This window comes from Azolla caroliniana, unplaced genomic scaffold, assembly GCF_043228905.1.
Source record: "Azolla caroliniana isolate FFs.n. ecotype wild unplaced genomic scaffold, voAzoCaro1.0.p SCAF_4, whole genome shotgun sequence".
Classification (NCBI taxonomy): Eukaryota; Viridiplantae; Streptophyta; class Polypodiopsida; order Salviniales; family Salviniaceae; genus Azolla; species Azolla caroliniana.
Window position 1 is genome coordinate 17,217,919 of NW_028230439.1, and position 18,617 is coordinate 17,236,535.

The window sequence follows — 18,617 nt, forward strand, 5'->3', positions numbered from 1 at the left end:
CTAGAGTCATCATGGTATTTCAATCTTACTATCATTCGAATTTAGAAACTTTGTTCAAATCATTCCTAGCTTCGAACATACTCTTGATTTTCTTCCACAACACAACAAGTTATTATATAAACTCATGTCAATAAAACATTGTATGCACAAGGTTATTTAAAAATGCATGAGTACTCAAGTCCCTACATCTACATTTTTTAGTTTTGTCGTACCACATTGTACCGTCAACCACATAACCTTGCCTAGTAACAAATCCCTCATTTTGGACTTCCATATTAAGTAATTGGGTTTAGTCAACTTAAGCATCATACAAAAGGATTCATCCATGTTCTAATCTTATAGAAAATATGAGCCTCGGCATTGATACCATTTGATGGTAAAAGGGGCATCAAAATTCCAATCAATAAGCACACACAATGAAATGAAATCATGTTCTTTTTCCCTTAACTTCCATTATAAATACATATTGGTATTTCCCTTATACTGGTACGCTCTAAATGTAATAGGGAAATACATATTGATTATAAGAAAAATGAAGGGAAATGCAATATGAAATCATGTTCGTTTTCCTTTATACTAGTATGGTCTAAATGCAATAGGGAGTTTTTATGGCAATGCAAATATAAAAACTCCCTATTGCATTTAGACCATACCAGTATTACAAATTGAATGACAATGTCAATATCCAAAATGTCATCAGGCAACACAATACAATCACTAAACCATAAAGTTTATAACAAACTAGGCACCCAGTGAAAATATGTTATCACCATACACATGGAAGCAAAAAGAAATCAAAATCAGTGAATGTCTAGAATATGTCTCCTTCATATTACATCAAAATTAAACCACCCTCAATATCATTGTTTGTTGTCCCACACCTACTCTAGCATAGCACTAATAAGAAGGTAGGAAGATTTACCTATATATGTGAGTAGTGTGTGAGATTGGTAGAGAAAAGGACGCTTCCACATATGACAGAAGTAGGGCTTTGATGTCGATCGAGATCAATGTTGTCAAGCTTCCCCCTCCACTTTTTCTTTCTCCGTCCTTGTGTTTTTTTTATCTCTCTCTTTTGTCTCTTGTGTTTTTAATCTCTCTCTATCTCTCTCTGACTGTTTTCTAATCTCTGTTTTTTTTATCTCTTATTTTTTATTTTCAGCTTTTGGTTTTGTTTCTTTTTCATATTTAATCTCCTTTCATCTTATAATGCAAATACTAATTAAACTCATTGTTGGTCAAGAAATAAATTTGGTTTCACATTTTATGGAGACTCTTTGTTTATTTATTTTGTATAGATGGATGGTGCACTGAATTGTTTGCGCTAAGCACATGTTTGAAAAACATTTAGTTCCCTATCAATGTCCTCACACGAGGCCATGCTAGCATAAAAAGCTCAAAACGTTTACTCCTCCGTTGAGTGTAGATTATCAATTAAAATTTGTAGCTACAAATGTTTGAAAAATAACACTTTTACTAACACTCCGCAAGCTTTTGAACACAACTAGACATTGATATCACCAAAGCAATATGGGTGATTTGCTGGCCAAAGGGGGTAGAGCCAATGAGGTGGCTGGAAACACCATTTCGGATGTCCTGACATGAAATCCACCAATGGTGTGGTTTCTCATAGTGAAATAAATTGTGCCCATGCCAACTCCTGAGACATTGAATCTCCCTATAGGTTTTTGAATTGTGCACGCAAGGATACCACAAGGTTACTCCATATAGTTGTGATGGCATATGCAGTTGTGCGTGTTTCCCCTAAGTACCATTTAAGACATCTGTATTTCCAAATGTTCCATATACGAATTTATGTCACAATTGACCATGCTTTTTGCAAATTTCATGATCCCCAATTTTGCGTACATCTAATCGTTGTCCATGCCCAATAGATTATATACACTATGAGGGCTAAGGAGTAATCATGTGTTCCACACATTCACACATTCTTTTGGAGAGACCACCATGTAGCATAACCAAATAAAATCGAGCCTTCCATGCCGCATGCCGCCAGAATGTGTATGCTTCATTCCCAAATCATATTTGCATACATGCAAGACCACAAGCAATGTTCAATCGATTCTGAATCATAGTTGTCGCTCTTACATGCACCATCTTTGCTCTCCGTTGTAGCCATTTACCAACCGGGAGGGCTTTATGGCTAATAAGCTAGAGAAAGGATTTGCATTTTTCAAGCAAGTCAACTTTGAGGTTCACCTTGGACATTCCGGAAAATAAAGAATAACTAGCCAAAACTTAATGAACCTTTTCTTAAAATTTAGTGGATTTATTTATTTATCAAGAAATGTGAGATGTTCAAATACTAGGCAGTGTTTCAAAAAAAGTATTAACAACCTTTTTGATGATGATATTATTGTCTCTACCACAAGGTGATAAACCTAATGTAAAGTTGTTGAGAAATATCTCATAACAAAGATTGACATATTTGATGGCTTGTAATTTTAGACAATGTCATATTTGGAGGTGTAGGAACCCTTAGTTTGAAAATGTAAATCTGATCATCAAGAAATCGAACCATCATTATTCCCCAAAAACCTCATTTGTGTCAAAGGTTATACATCTACAAATAAATCCTATTTTTATTGTGTCAATGTTGTTTCCCTAGCTTTCCTAGTGCTTACTTTTGATTAATATGCACATTTGGAACTTTAATAATTGTAAACTTGAATGATAGGGGTGAGTTGGGTCAGAAAAGTCAAGAGGATCGTTATACAACTTCCCTTGCTTGGGGTTCATATCCAATGGTTGATTTATTTGCTTACATCTTATCAACGATTTCATCCTCATGCTCGCTTTATCTCCAATGTGTCTCCCCGAGTCATAAAAATATATTTTTCCACATTGCGCACATCGTATGTAGTGACAAAAGAATTAGCTTCATTTTTTAACTAAACATGGTGGTGTATGGATGAATTGTGTGCATCCTATAAACGATGACCTTTGGGACTTATTAGAACAGCCAGTGAACAAAACACAACCTAATCATCTATATCTATAATGAAAACACATTGAACTTCTAACTACACCATCCATTATTTTTGGGAAAACATGTTCTTCCCTTTGATTGAAGTCATTTATTGTAAACAAATGGAAGGTTGAGATTTTGTAATGGCTTGGCGTGCACTTGGGTTCACTATAATGGTTCAATGAAATTCATGTTGGGTTGCATTGCTTTTTCATGCACCCTTCTCCGTCCATCGATCCATCTCTTCTTAATGCAAGCTAATATGGAACCTAAACAATCGTCAATGCATGCAAATTTTAATATTTTAAAAATATAAGAACCAATTTGATTTCCTGTAGCGCCACATGTTAGAATGCTTCTCATCATGACTTGAAAATGAGGTGTTTATTCTCAATAATCACGTATGATATGGTGGATATGTATGATTTTTGAGGGCAAAGACTCTTAGAATTATTGTAATCTTCAAAATGAATTGGTGTATCAATGGATTTTTCTTATACATGTGATTGAGAAGAGTGCTCAATGTACCTTTAATGCAGTCAAGAGCCCTTTAATGACTTGAAAATGAGGTGTTTATTCTCAATAATCACGTATGATATGGTGGATATGTATGATTTTTGAGGGCAAAGACTCTCAGAATTATTGTAATCTTCAAAATGAATTGGTGTATCAATGGATTTTTCTTATACATGTGATTGAGAAGAGTGCTCAATGTACCTTTAATGCAGTCAAGAGCCCTTTTGACTAAGTTTGTGATTAGACGATTGTTGCCAAGATTAGAATCTTGGAAAGAGATATTTCTAAATCAGTTGATGTAGTTAAGTCCTAAGACGGGTGGTGTTTGGTCACCCTCTTTAAAATGGTTATTCCTGAATGATGTACAAACACCAAGGTGGGATCTTGCATCCACTTAATCAACCTCTTCTTGCCAATTCTTTATTTTGAGATAATGCAGGAAAAGTGTTGGGCTTGAGAACTCACCTTGCCTAGGGAAAATTGGATAATGGGCTTGCTGCATCTGTAAGAATGTGGAATCATTTTCAACAAATGTCACAAGATGATCGTCTTGCACAATTACAATCAATTCATGGTGCCAAGATAATGACCGCTAGTATATCAGCATCATATTCTTCATTTTCTACAATCTTTCAACACACGAAGGAACATATGTGGTTTGGATGCTTCATAAATGTCACCTTGGTGGCTGTCAAGGCAGTTTCACCTAACGGGTGCGCTTCTTACTTTAAGGTCCTAGACAATCATACATTACAACCTTACACCTTAGAGTGCAGTTATCTACAACACTTGTGAAGTGCACCAGTTAGAGTTGTTGCTAAAATTGGAAAGAAATGGATGCTTGATCCTTATCCTTCAATTGCTCATACGTGTGATATGTTGTGGTTATATGCAAAAGACCCGGTTGCAAGATTAACATGGGATCCAGGGGGCTGGTTTTGGTCACATTCCTTGGAGGAACAGATCATAAAGGTTCCTTTCTTTCCATACTCAGTAAAACTTGGAAGAGCACTATTGCTTTCTCGGAATGCAAGGATACCAGCAGCTCTGAAACATTGGACCACTTGGGGGGTCTCAACTTTGCATTTGAAAACCTACTGGAAATGGATTTTGGTCATTCAAGGGGCCAACTAAATTTATTCTCTTCAGATGGCTATTAGTGCATATGGCCTTACCAGTTGGTCACTCATTGAAAGGGAATGTAACACCTAATCTTCAACAATGTGACTTTTGCTACGATGCGCAAAAGACTACCAAGATTGCCCTTTGGTCATGTTCCTTGGCTCAACAAGTATGGAATAAAGTTCTTTCGTTATTTTTAACAATCAATGTTGGTTGCTTATTTTCATGGGGATCAACAATGTGGGGAGTGTTACATTCCAGTTTGATGTTGTATGAGGCAAGCGATGTTCAAGAGGCAATGATGGTACATAATAGAAGATCGATATTGGTCAGCCCCTTTCAACAACCTCGAAAGCAGGTGCAATCTGCCCAGATATGGAAAACAGTGACTACAATAGCATTATGGGCATTATGGAAATGTCGATGCAACCGACGTTATGATGCGACATATCAGTGTCTCTCAGATGTCTTGCGTGAGATATGGGAGAACTTGGTGGCAGTAGTCCGTAGCTAGTATGACAACAGGCAGGGTTCACCAAAGACTATGAACAAGAGAAAGAAGAACCTCCTTCACTTATGGAAAAAGTTACCCCTATTCGTTGAGTCAACTCAAGGGCCTCAATGGAACTATCAACTTCCTTGGACCCTTTCTTGATTAACAATGAAGCACGATAGAATGCAAAAGAATAAGAAAATAAAAAAATTACCTTTTACAAAGTTCTAGCTTTGGTCTTAGGATTATCGTGTATCATTGTACATGAAAATTGTAAGCTTTTGGGCACATAAGCTTAAGCTGTAGCATTCACATGTTTTTCTTAATACTAATGACGAAAATCTTTGAAGGAAAAAAAAGAAGAAGAAAAAGAGTGCTCAAAGTAATATCTTTATAATGTCAAACCCAAATGAGAACACATTAGCACCCCCCTACCTATTGCATTGCCGTAACATCTACTTCTTTAGCCTAGTTATTCACAATATTCACATTATGCAATAGAATAAACATTACAAAAAAAACATCTAATCTCTCCAAACATAGTGTTCCATTGTCAACGTATGTAGGTTAGGGGTGTCTAGAAAGATGGATTTTTTTGTTTAATGGTGAAAATGAAAATGAATCAAAACAGTAGTGTGAACAAAACAAACATTGTCTTTAAAAATCAAATATGACCTATCGACGACATTGAAATTTTTTCAAGTAGTGTCTGTGGAGAGAGGACAATGATTTATTTATTTATTCCAAAACAAGGACAACGATATTTTAACGTTCTCCAAAGGCTACAAAGAGAGAGAAACAAAAATGTTGTAGCTTGATTAGCGCAATGAACCTCTAAATGTTGAGAGAAGGTGTGTGAGCACAAAATCACGAAGTCAATATCTCTAATAATATTTTCTTTTGCATGTGAGCTTTATCAATTGACTTTCTAATGTTTCGTGCGGAGTGAACATGTGATTGGGACTTTTAATATCATGCATGCTCACTTGAAGAATGTAAATTTGAGTCATGGTGAAAGATGCAATGCAATAAAATAACAATACAATAATATATATAGGATCTAAGAAGTCACAAACTTCAGAAACCATTCTTGAATATATGAAAACTTGTAGCCAAAGATACAACTCTTAGTGAAAAGAAATTGTTTATTTTCCAATAACAATGTTTACTTGGTTTGCAAAACTTGGATTAGATCTACAAAGAGTGATTCCACGTGTCTCACAACATGGTTTACCGACATGTCGTGTTTTACCAATAATACTTCCAGAAACTTTATTAACATGACCAAGTTGTTGTAGATGCCCTCAAAGTGACTTCAAAATTGCAAACTTAAGATATTGAATTTGACTTGTTCTACAAACTCACAATATTAGTTTCTAGTATAGAAGATTCCTTATAGTTCTTTTTTCGTATCTTGCTTGTCTTTTAGAGCAAGAGTTCCTATAAAGGTCATTCTATCTCATTGTCAAACTTTTCATTTACACCTTTATTGTATACAAAATTTAAGGTGTAGTTGCGCGGTTTGGATGTGTGTGTGTGTGTGCACGAAAAGAGACAATGCATAAATTGTTGCCATTCTACATCCACTCTTTATGCGATCCATTTGACATTCAATACACACCTCACCTTTGGTCTTACTTGTAGTTACCCTTCATGCCTAGTGATTACCTAGTCTTATAGTAAGTGTCTCAAACTAGGCTTCTTCATACAAATAGACTTTGAGGTTGGAGACGCCTACCTCTTAGAGAGGCCATGCTAATAATAAGTACATGAACCGATTACAACTATTATAATATTGTCTCTCTCCAAAGTAATATATATTCTTATTATATTAATCATTTTTGTTTTCCATGTTGCTTACCTTGACAATTTCTTATAGTTTAGGTCATCATGGCATTAGCAATAAACAAACTACAATTTGTGTTGCTTTCTTGCCTCTTTTACTAGCAAAAAATGGCTCAAAGTTTTGGAAGGCCTACATAACTTGTACATATGCAAGAACATATGACAGACACAAGAGAGAGAGAGAGAGAGAGAGAGAGAGAGAGAGATGACAACTTCTTCTATCCAACCTCTCACTAATACTACTTCACCTCCTCTTCCTTATGCAGACACTTCTATGCAATACACATTAAATAGCAAGATCATGGCTTCAGTAGTAGTGATCCTAATAATTGCTATCGCATTCGTGGCGAGTCTCCATGTGTACGCGAAATGGTTTTGGAGACATACTCCTTTCCTCCCCGATCGAACCCATAACCGAATCATCGATACAAGTACTCGGCCACGGAACGACAGGGATCCATGGAACACGATGAACATGGAATTACATCATTACGACCGACCTCGTCATAGTATGAATGGCAACTACTACAACACCAATGGTTTGGACAAGGGTGTCATTGAGTCTCTCCCCATCTTCTCTTACAAAGGAACAAGTCAATCCTGTCTTGCTAAGCCTAATAATGTAATTAAAGAGAACTATGCATTATCCCAACAACCACAAGATGGGGATGATAGTGGTAATGATGAAGAAGAGGAGAGGAGCTATGGGGTGCTTGAATGTGCAGTTTGTTTATGTGAGTTTGAAGCATATGAGAAAGGGAGGTTTCTTCCTTCTTGTCACCATAGCTTCCACATAGAGTGCATTGACATGTGGTTCATTTCACATTCTACTTGCCCTCTTTGTAGGACCCCTGTCACTTACCATAACAATGAAGCATCTTCTTCTTCTTCATTACCTCTTTTGTTTCTTCACAACAACAACAGCAATAGCAGTAATGAGGAGGAATGCTCTTTTACCAGGCAACACAGAGGGATGATCGGCGAATCATGCTCATCTACAAGGTCATTCACACCCCTGGAAATGATGTCCAACCATATTAACCTTCACATGATGGAATCAAATGTGGACTGTAGGTATAACCCTAGCATGTCCAATGAATTGTATAGCCATGTAATGGATAGAGAAGGATGTTCATCATCATTTTCATCTTCTCAACGGATACCGGAAAAGTCGTCAAGTTTTCGAATGTCGATGAAGAGGCTTCTTAGTATGGAGAGAGTAGGAAGAAGTAGTAGGGTTGTTCCATCTACTAATACTTGTGGTAGTAGCAGTGGAGATTATTATGATAATCATCATGATCACCTTCAAGAAGCCCAAGCCCAAGTAAAAGGAGAAGCAGCAAGAGTTAAAGAACAAAGTCAAGATCAAATGTGGCCCTCGGATCAAGCGGCATCATCAACGGTCGTGGTGATCGCTCTTTGAAAAGGAGGAGCCTCAAATTCCTGTTCATCATCATCAGCATCATCATCATTGATTGATCCATTGACTTACATCAATCAAGTCTTCATGACTATGGTTAAATGGGACAACTTTGAGTTTATACGGGGAGGGCCCAGGGCCAGGACATTATTGCCTCACTTCTTTAATAATAGCCAAATGCCCACCATTTGGGATTGTTGGCCTTGTCGTCGGGATGGCCATTGTCTAGGCTCTTTAGTAGTCCGCATTTGCTATGCCCTTGATGTTTCAATGGCTAGTTGGTTGGTTTATGTCTCTATGGCTATGTCATATGGATGCCCAAAGAAACTATGTAAATACATATATTGCAATCCAAAATGGACAAAAGTGTAAGTAGTTCTTAGATTTTCAATCATTTAATTTAAAACTCGGATGCCACTCTTTCATGCAATATAAATCATCAACGCTAAAATCATGTGTAACTTTAGTTTTATGAGGTAACAAGCTATAGGTGGCTTGACCACTGGAGTCTAGGAGGGCCACGAAAAGAGTGTTTAATACTTCACAAAAAGTGTTTAGCAATTCAAGTCAATCATTTAAGCTTCAACCATGCATTGAGGTGGAAAGTTAGAGATATTTAAGAGTTTAGAAGGATGCGTTGTACTACATGCCAAAGTGGATTTGACTTTCTATGTCACATTGATTCCCTTTTTTCACATTTGAAAGTTGTTCCATCGGAATGTGTGATATTGTGAGCAATAGGACACCTTTCTTTGTGAAGTCGTGGTGTCATGTGACATGTCCCCACGTATTATTATAAATTTTGTTAGGAAAAGACTAGAATCTTTGCATCAAATATAGGCTTCTTGCTCATAGATTTGGCCTCTTCTTCAATGATGTATCTAATATTGTTTTATTTGTTTGTGATTAATTATTTCCACTACACCATACATTTGTTGGTGTAGAAGAACTTTGGTACCATACTTTCCTAAACGTGTGTTTGTCATTTTGTCATGATTCACGAATGAATCCCTTCGATGACCAAATGCAACCATGTTTAAAACCCTTCCATATTCTCGCTTTATGTCACTACACTCTTGTTTAGATTTCATTTTAGAATGGCCACTAATAAGAATCTTTTGCTTGTAAAGAGATGAGTCTGAAGATGGAATGTGAACCCAAGTTCCAATTTGAGTATGAAATTAGTTAAAAAAATCTTCACTCTAAATGAAAATAATGTCGCTCTGAAGATAGAGATGTTAGTCATTGTTGTAAGAGGCCAGAGAGAGAGAGAGAGACTTGTGTGTGTGTGTGTGTGTGTGTGTGTGTGTGTGTGTCTAATGATGAGTAAATGCTCACACCTATGTATATATAACTTTAGAATATCAAGAGGAACGTATTAAAAGATGTTGAGGGAGAGGGAGATCCATCCACTAGGCAATGCCAATATCAAACCTCCCGACTCCTTGAATTGGTGCTGCACGAGCGGAGTCCCACCTAAGCTGGCTTGCCATCCGGAGGACAGGGTCGCGAACTCCATCTTGCGGGCATGGTGCCATCTACGACAACATTTGGTCAAGCACACCCCGGAGACATTGACCGAATGGACTAGATAGCCACTATTCTGGAATCCTCACGTGCGAACAAGTGACGACACGATGCTAGGGCAACTTAAAGGCCTAGCATGGGGAAAGCTAGCACAAACAGGCCTCCTATCTATAGATGATTGGAGACGCATGGTTGTTTCAGGAAGAGCCCAAGAGGACCTTTTCCCTCCCCTCAAGGGAGCTACGAAAATGCGGAGACTGATAGTTGAGGCAGTTGATAGGGTTCCGATGGGGGAGGCGACAGTACATGCATGGTTCAGTCTCTTTGACACAACTGGAATGGTCAAGTCGCTAAAGGGCGTGAGCGGATCGGGGAGAGATACAGTTTTTGGGGACAGTCAAAGCAGGGGCTCTTGGCACCCAATCCGAGTGGTGGCACAGGTTGATAACATCTGGAAGACAGACCCGGATGTTGCTAAGGTGGAACCCCATTGGAGGTTAAGGGTATACGACTGTCGCCCCCTTCTCGATTTGGATTGGGACCCAGGGGATTTCAGATGGAAACATGACAATAGACTCCACCACTACTTCGATTACACCACTAAATTGGGTCAGACTTTCTAGCTGCAACTAGGCGGCCCCCTTCGCGATGGCTGGCGAACATTGGGCATCCCCGATGAGGCGCTCATTACCTTTTGGAAGGGTCTCTGGTGTCTCCACATGCCTGAAAAGATCAAGCTCTTTTGGTGGCAGATCGGTCATAATGTGGTGCCCGTTGGCGAATGGCTAGATAAACGTGGCGGCCCGTTAGGCTGCCCACTGTGCTCTCGACCTATTGAGACTCTGAGACATTGTCTATGGGATTGCCCTCAAGCTCAAAAGGTATGGGATAGAGTGACTCGCCTCCTTGCGGCATGTGAAGTTGAAGGAACAGCCTCGTGGAGCGCTGCGGCATGGATTGATCACTCGGTCGAAGGGTGGACGGACGCCGTCAATGCGGATAGTTGGTGCTATGTATGCACGAGAGGCAAAATCGTCAAGATCCGTTTTGAAGGAGGCTTACAACCCGCATCCCCTAGGTTTCCGGAAATCTGGATGTTGATCGCAGGTTTCACCTTGTGGTATATATGGAAAGCACGTTGCCTCAAGGTTTTCCAAGGTACGGTACGACCCCCGGAGGAAGTGATCATGGACATATGGTTCGTGCTTATCAGCTGCCTACGAGGGCAACTGGAAGAGGTTTGCAGCCACTCCAACGACGTGGTCACTGCCCATTTGCGCTTTTGGCAGAAATGGCGGAACACACCTATGGTGATGCAAGGCGGGAGTGGCCCGAGGTGGAACTACCAGCCCCCACGTTGGATGTTTCGTACTCACCTGCCACCCTCTATTCGTTGTAGGCCCCAAGAGCCGACTCGTACTAGGCAACATTGAAGGGCATCGCCTTGGATATAGGTAGCTTCTTACATTAACTTAGGCTGCAAGGCATTGTAAGTAGGCGCATCTTCTTTTACTTGATCGGAGGAAGACTCCCCAATGTGTGTATAAGTCTCCTTGTAGACTCTCTATGTAATAATCCTTCCTAACTAATGGGAAAGTAGCGTCATTTTGAAAAAAAAAAAAACCTCCACATTGCACTAAACATATTTTGTCATCAAACCTCCACAACCTTGAAGCCAACCACAACTAATGCTTGTGAAAATTTATAGACATTGAAACCTTCATTCAACTTATCTTTCAATATTTTCACGAATTTAGCTTACAAACTTAAAACAATTGTAAATTTGGGCAAATCTTTGAAAATTATTGATCATAAAAATTAGCCAAAAGTGTTATGAATACTTGAAAATTTCCCCTCATTGATAAGCATTCCCTTGTTTTGTGCCAGAATTTATAAAAAAGACTAATGTTTTTGTTAACCTTATGTTGTTAAAATTGCTATATAGGTTACATAATAAGCCCGCCAACTCACTTTCATATCAATACACAACTCCTAAAAAAATTAGAGTTTTCAACCTTCTTGTGAATTGACGACTATTTAGCTCTTTTTGTTCTAGTTTCACTTAGCATATTTATATGATAATTTTCCAATTCGAAAACCCATATGAGGGTGAAACCATCCATATGATCATGGAGGGCAGAGTATATTTGTTATTAGTAAGACAAAAATGCACATAGATGTATAATAGGCAAATATTTTCAGTGTTCCTTACTAAAGGATCGAGCAAGGGGTTCATGATGTAGAAGTAGGACTGATATATGTGGTGGTGGAATATGAGGGCTTACCTGGCCAATGTTTTTATTGTAAAAAGAAGGGCCACATTGCTAAGGAATGCCCTAGGAAGATCAACAGTAATGGGAGGGCGGGAAAGGACAAAGGGCAGGTTGCTAGGCAAGAGAATATAGGGGTGAAATATCAGAACACCCTCAATGGGGTAGTGAAGGAGAAGGCTAATACAGATGCTTGGATTCTAGTTTTGGGACGGAAAAATCACTTGCAGCAAGAAGGAAACACAAACACAATTATGCCTCATGTAAGGTTGAGGAATAGCTTTGAGGCATTGTTGGAAGAGGAGGATCTGTTACAGGATCAAAGTTCAAATAATGTTGAAGAGGTGGTAGTGTGCACACCTGATGCGTTGCTTGGTAAGAGTGGAAGTATCGGACTGAGAGCGGTCAAAGAGTGGTTACGCACTGGGAGGGGTCAAGAAAGCTCACCAATCAATTCCGAAACTTAGAAGGTGCATGAAACAAGACAAGTAACTTTAGGCATAGATGCTTGAGTTCCGGTCAAATTTGTTCAGTCCAAAAGAGCAATAAGGGATAGGTTCGACAAGGGGTGCAGGTTTAGCCAACAAGCTCTCAAGAGATTGATTGACTTATGTCATGAGGAAGGCCCGGGGCTGAGGGTTTATGTGGTTGTCAATGAACACAACAAGCTGTCAAATGCTTGTTTATCCTTTGACCTGACAGACCTGGAGATTTCAACCAATAACATGGAATGGATTTCGAGTTCCATAACCAGTAGGGCGAACAAGTACTTTAACAATTTTCCCATCACTTCAAATGGAGATAACTGGAGAGTGATGTGGATGAATGCATTAAAAAATAGTTGCTACTAAGCATAGAAGAGAGGGTAGACTTCCTCGATGAGGTGTTGCACTTCCATGAGGAGGAAATGGAGGATGCAATGTGGTAGGATATTGGTTGGGATGGGAGAGGCTTAGTAAGGACGGTTGGGCGTGGACTCAAGGGGAGGGGCTATGTACGTCATGGGAGATTGCACTCATGTTTTCATGAAATTACTCACATGGAACATACAAGGTCTAGGGGGTAGCAAATGTATGTTGGAGAGGAAGAACTTCCGACAGGAGTTCAAATACCCAAGTTTCAAGGGGGCTCCGGATATATTGTTGCTGCAAGAGCACCATCTAAGTGCGAACAGGATCTTGAATATTGGCAATCCTCTTGAGGGGGATTGGCAGATGTTCTTGTCCCCAACTCAAGGTGAGCACGATAGGAAATGGGGTGTCTGTACATCTATAAGGAAGTCTTCAAATGTTGTTGTGATGGGACAAGACACCATAGTGGAGGGACTTGCCATCTATGTGACTAGTAGATGGTCCCAATGTATAATTGGCATAATAAATGTGTATGCACCCAATTCGTCAACGAACCGAGCCCTTTTTTGGAGGCAATTAGTCGATGGCCTGCCGATTGCAGATGCATGGATCCTTGCTGGGGATTTTAACATGACTTTGTACAAAGAGGACAAGGTGGGGGGGGTATGCCAATGGTGGTGCAAGGGGCTGAACTAGTTGCATGGAATTTGTTGATGGGACGAATGGGGGTGAAAGATGCATGGCATGTAATAAAAAAGCCTCGAAGTTCTCTAAGCTTTTCGAGAGCAGGCTGTAGTATGCATGACTTTTGCATGTCTCGCATAGACAGAATATACATCCGTTCGGAACTAGAAAAATTTGGAACCAATGTTCAAATCATTGCAGGTTCAGCCTACTCTGATCATATGCCGGTTAAGATAACGCTAGAAACGCAGAGGAGACCAACAAGGGACTACAATGTGAGGATCAACAAAAAACGTTTTGAGGATGTGGAGGTGAGTAGAAACATAAGGCGTATATGGGAAAGCAATTCGGCTGGGTGTTGCGCAATTGATAAACTTCGAGGGAATATTATCGAAACTTCAACTTATCTCCATAGGGTGACGAAAAGTAGAATTACAAGGTCTAAGGAGGAAGAAATGTGTTTAAGGAGATCAATAGCGACTGCCCAAAGGCTATTACAAAAAGATCCCTGATGCCAATGGTCTAGGGCAGGCCTTGAGGCTGCCAGAGAAACGTTGCAACTCTTGACTGCATTGAGAAATACGATGCTATTTAGGAGTTCGGCGGCATGGTGGAGCAAAAATGGGGATAAGGTGAATAAACATTTTTTCATGCATAAACAATCTAGAATAAACTATAGCTACAATCTGAAGCTGGTTAAGGAAGATAGCTCTATGTTGGAGGATATTTTGGAGATCTTGGAGGCGGTCACCTCTCACTATTATGAGTTGCTTTCGGATAGTTATAGTATCCCCGAACAACCTACTATGATAGAATATGTGTTAGAGGCAATACAACACAAAATTTCAGATGCGGCACAAGCTAATCTAGTGAGGCCTCTCTTGGAGGAGGAGGTGGCTGATGCTTTGGCAGGTATTTGCAAAATGTCCTGTCCAGGCTCCGATGGACTATCAAGAGATTTTTTCGAAAAATTTTGGGACATGATCAAGCCAGTTTTGGTTGATGGGCTAAACGAGGCATGGGATATTGGGTACTTACCTGAGCAAATTCAAGAGGGGATGACATTTCAAATTCCTAAGGTACAAGGTGTAACAACTAATGCAAGGCAATGGAGACCGATCACGTTTCTCAACACAATATATAAGATATTTGCCAATATACTAGCCAAGAGGGTAAAACCTACCTGCAGGAACTAATCCATGTTGGAAAACAGGGTTCATGGAAAACAGATGCATAATTGATAATGTGTTCACATTTTGGGAGGCGATTGCCTTGGCAAAGAAAACCAATCAACACATTGCCTGTCTCATGCTTGACTTTGAGAAGGCATATGATAGAGTTCAGTGGCCTCTTTTAGATAAAGTCATGGAAAGGTTGGGATTACCTTTAAAATGGAGATCGGCTGCGTTGGCCCTTTACAAAGGAAGTTTGAGTAGGGTGTTAGTGGTAGGGCATCGTGGCCCATCAATTCCATTACGTAGGTCTGTTACACAGGAGTGCCCGCTGGCCCCCTATCTTTTTTTATTTATTACAAAAGCATTCTCTTTCTTTTTTAACAGATCGGATGTAGGAATAAGGGGTTTAGTTATTCCACATGCGAGCAAGGATTTGTTGGACTTTGAGTATGCAGATGACGCTATGCTTTACTTTCAAGGCAATGATGCTAATTTAGAGAAGGCTGAAGGACGGATTGAGAGGTTTTGCAAAGCGTCAGGGGGGAAAATTAACTGGAACAAAAGTAGAGGATTTTGGGTAAGTTCAAACCCACGGCCGTTATGGTGTCCTAACCTTGATTTTCAATGGGTCCCCAATGGCATGGCTGTTAAGTATTTGGGCTTTTTGGTGGGAGTTGAGACACCTAAAAATCAGTAGCTTGATCAGGTCAAAGACAAAATTAGGAAAAAGCTTCGATTGTGGGCATCAGTAAAGCTCTCCCTTACTGGTAGGGTTGTGGTGGTGAACCATATTTTGTTGGCCACCATGTGGCATTCAATGGCATGTTGGATGTTAGACAAAGAGTGCATAAAAAATATTAAGGCAATGGTGAGAGGGTTCTTGTGGTCAGGTAGAGACAATGATCTGATGGCGTCAGCTAAAGTAGCATGGGGTTGTTTAATTAAGACAAAGAATCAAGGAGGATTTGGACTGGTGGATCCAATTCACCAAAGTAAGGCTCTACTTGGTAAGTTTTTGGTGCGAAGTCTGCAACCCGAACCAAAATTGTGGAAGTGCTTGTTAGGAAACACATTCCTCCGGATGGGAAGTGAGAAGAACAGTACTGATGAGCAAACTCGGCCGAGGCCGAAACCGGATGTGGAAGACCCAGCTACGGAAGACCCGGTGAGAATCGGATGAAGAGTACCCAACTACGGAAGACCCAGTGAGAACCGGATGACGAGTGCCCGGCAAGATCCGGATGATGCAGGCCCGGTGAGGAGCGCTCACCGGATGAAGGGACATATTCGTAAATATATCGTCTGAGAGTCCATTGGGGCTATATTTGTAAATAGCCAAAAAGTCATATTAATATAAATATGACTTAGGGCAAACTTATTAAGAGGTTGTCATTCTTGTTGGTGCAAGACTTGAGAGTGCGTAACAGTGTACAGAGAGAGAGAGAGAGGAAGAGGTCGCTGCCTCTGTTGTAACCGCCGCCTGTGGCGAAGATCGTGAGCACGAGGTCGTTGCCTCCGTGAGCTCACTGTTGTAATCATTGTGATATAGTGATAGTTTGGAGTCTGTGGACTCCCGTGGTTTTTCCCTCTCAGGGTTTTCCACGTTAAACATCCTGTGTACTCTTCTCTCCTTTGTGTCGTGCGTTCATTATCCGTTTTCTGTGTTTGATCTTAGACTCGGTTGTGGCTGAGCGTTGTATATCGGGAGCGTGCAGTTCCTGTCAAAGTGGTATCAGAGCAAGGCAACACAGAAAAATGGACGATTCGTTGGGAGGCATGTTCAAGCTCACCGGCTCCAACTATTCGGTGTGGAAGTCGAAGATGAGGGACATGCTTGTGGTTAAAGACCTTTGGTTGCCGGTTCAGTTCGGGGACAAGAGATTGGACAAAATCGACGCCACGATGTGGGAGGTGATGCACATGAAGACAACAACGTACATATGGTGCTTCATCGACATGAGCCTATACAACAACTTCAATGAAGAGAGCAAGGCTCATGAGCTTTGGGAGAAGATCGGCATTATGTTTCAAAACAAAAATGTTGTTAATCAGGTTTTGGTATTCCGGAAGCTAGTAAGACTCCGGTACCAAGATGGCTCCAGCATGGGGGAGCACATGAATGCCTTCCAGGGGCTGATCCACCAGGAAACATCATTGGAAGTACCTCTTGCCGATGAGGTACTAGCACTACTACTACTCGGTTCCCTCCCAGATAGCTGGGAGACATTGGTTGTCACCTTGGGCAACGTCGGGCCGAAAGGGAAATGGTTATCCCTAGCAAGAGTGAAGTCGAGCTTGCTAGATGAGGAGGCGCGTCGGAAAGATAAGGATACGAGCTCCGACTCCAAAGCGCTCCTTACCGAATCAGAACGCGGAAGACAAAGAAACCGTAGTTCCCAGAACCGGGAAAAGTCGGGGACGCGGTCAAAGTCAAGGAGGAGGCCTACTTGCTTCTATTGCGGCAAGCCGGGACACTTCCAGAAGAACTGTCGGCATTTCCGAAAAGACAAGGAAACCGACGGTACCGATTCGAAGCGGGCACCGGACCGGAACGGTAAAGACCGGAGGGGACCGGACCGGAAGGGAACGACGGCAATCGCGGCAAGTGATGAAGAGTTGATGCTCATCACCGAGGAGAGTGAGATAAACTTTGTCGGCGACGAGATGACCTGGGTGGTCGACTCCGGAGCGTCGTTCCTCCTTACCCTAGACCGGAAATGCTTCTCATCCTATGCAGCCGGTGATCACGGCTGTGTCCGGATGGGGAATGAAGGTACATGCCGAATTGTTGGCATAGGAGACGTGTGGCTGAAAACACCAACTGGATGCAAGCTGCTGCTAAAGGATGTCCGACATGTTCCGGAGGTTCGTCTGAACCTGATATCAGTCAATCGGCTAGATGATGAAGGCTACACGGGTAGCATTCCGGAACGGTGTTATGAAGTTCAGCAAAGGGAGCCTGATTGTGGCTTGGGCCCAGAAGGTAAACATGTTGTACCTGATGAATGCCTGGTTATGCTCGGAAGAAGTGAACGTGGCATCCAACACTGCCGGTGAGCTGTGGCACAAGAGGCTGTGTCACATGAGCGAGAAGGGGATGAACAGGCTTGCAGACGACAACCTCATTCCACTGAAGAACGTGCACTTGGAGAAGTGCACTGATTGTCTGGCCGGTAAGCAAAACCGGACCTCCTTCCGACCAAGGCCACCGATGAGACGTAATGCACCACTGGAGTTGGTGCATACTGATGTGTGTCAAGTGGACATGAAGTCACATGCAAGATCGCAGTACTTCGTGACGTTCATAGATGACCACAGCCGGAAGTTTTGGGCCTCACCGTTGAAGACGAAGGATCAAGTGCTATCCGTCTTCAAAGAGCTCCACGTGAGAGTGGAAAGAGAAACCGGCCGGAAGCTGAAGGCAGTTTGAGCAGATAACGGAGGTGAATACCGGGGGCAGTTCAAGGAGTACTGTCGCTTGAAGGGAATCCAGCTCGAATTTACCGTGCCGAAGACGCCGGAACTAAACGGGCTGGCCGAGAGGATGAACCGAACCATAATGGAGAGGGTCCGGAGTATGCTGGCGCATGCAAAACTACCCAAGAAGTTTTGGGTTGAGGCACTGTCGATGGCGACATATGTGATAAACAGATCACCCTCAATACACTTGGACGGAGACACGCCACAGAGAGTCTGGACCGGTAAGGAAGTATCCTACCGGCATC

At 41.3% G+C, this 18,617-nt stretch overlaps 1 protein-coding gene across 1 annotated transcript; it reads left to right on the forward strand.

The window, feature by feature from the left end:
• Positions 1–6,959: 6,959 nt before the first annotated feature.
• LOC147865181 (uncharacterized) lies at positions 6,960–8,779 on the forward strand. The gene has a single exon (XM_087317946.1). It carries the CDS (start codon positions 7,171–7,173, stop codon positions 8,386–8,388), a length of 1,218 nt encoding a protein of 405 aa, XP_087174072.1. The 5' UTR covers positions 6,960–7,170; the 3' UTR covers positions 8,389–8,779.
• The last annotated feature ends 9,838 nt before the right edge of the window (positions 8,780–18,617 follow it).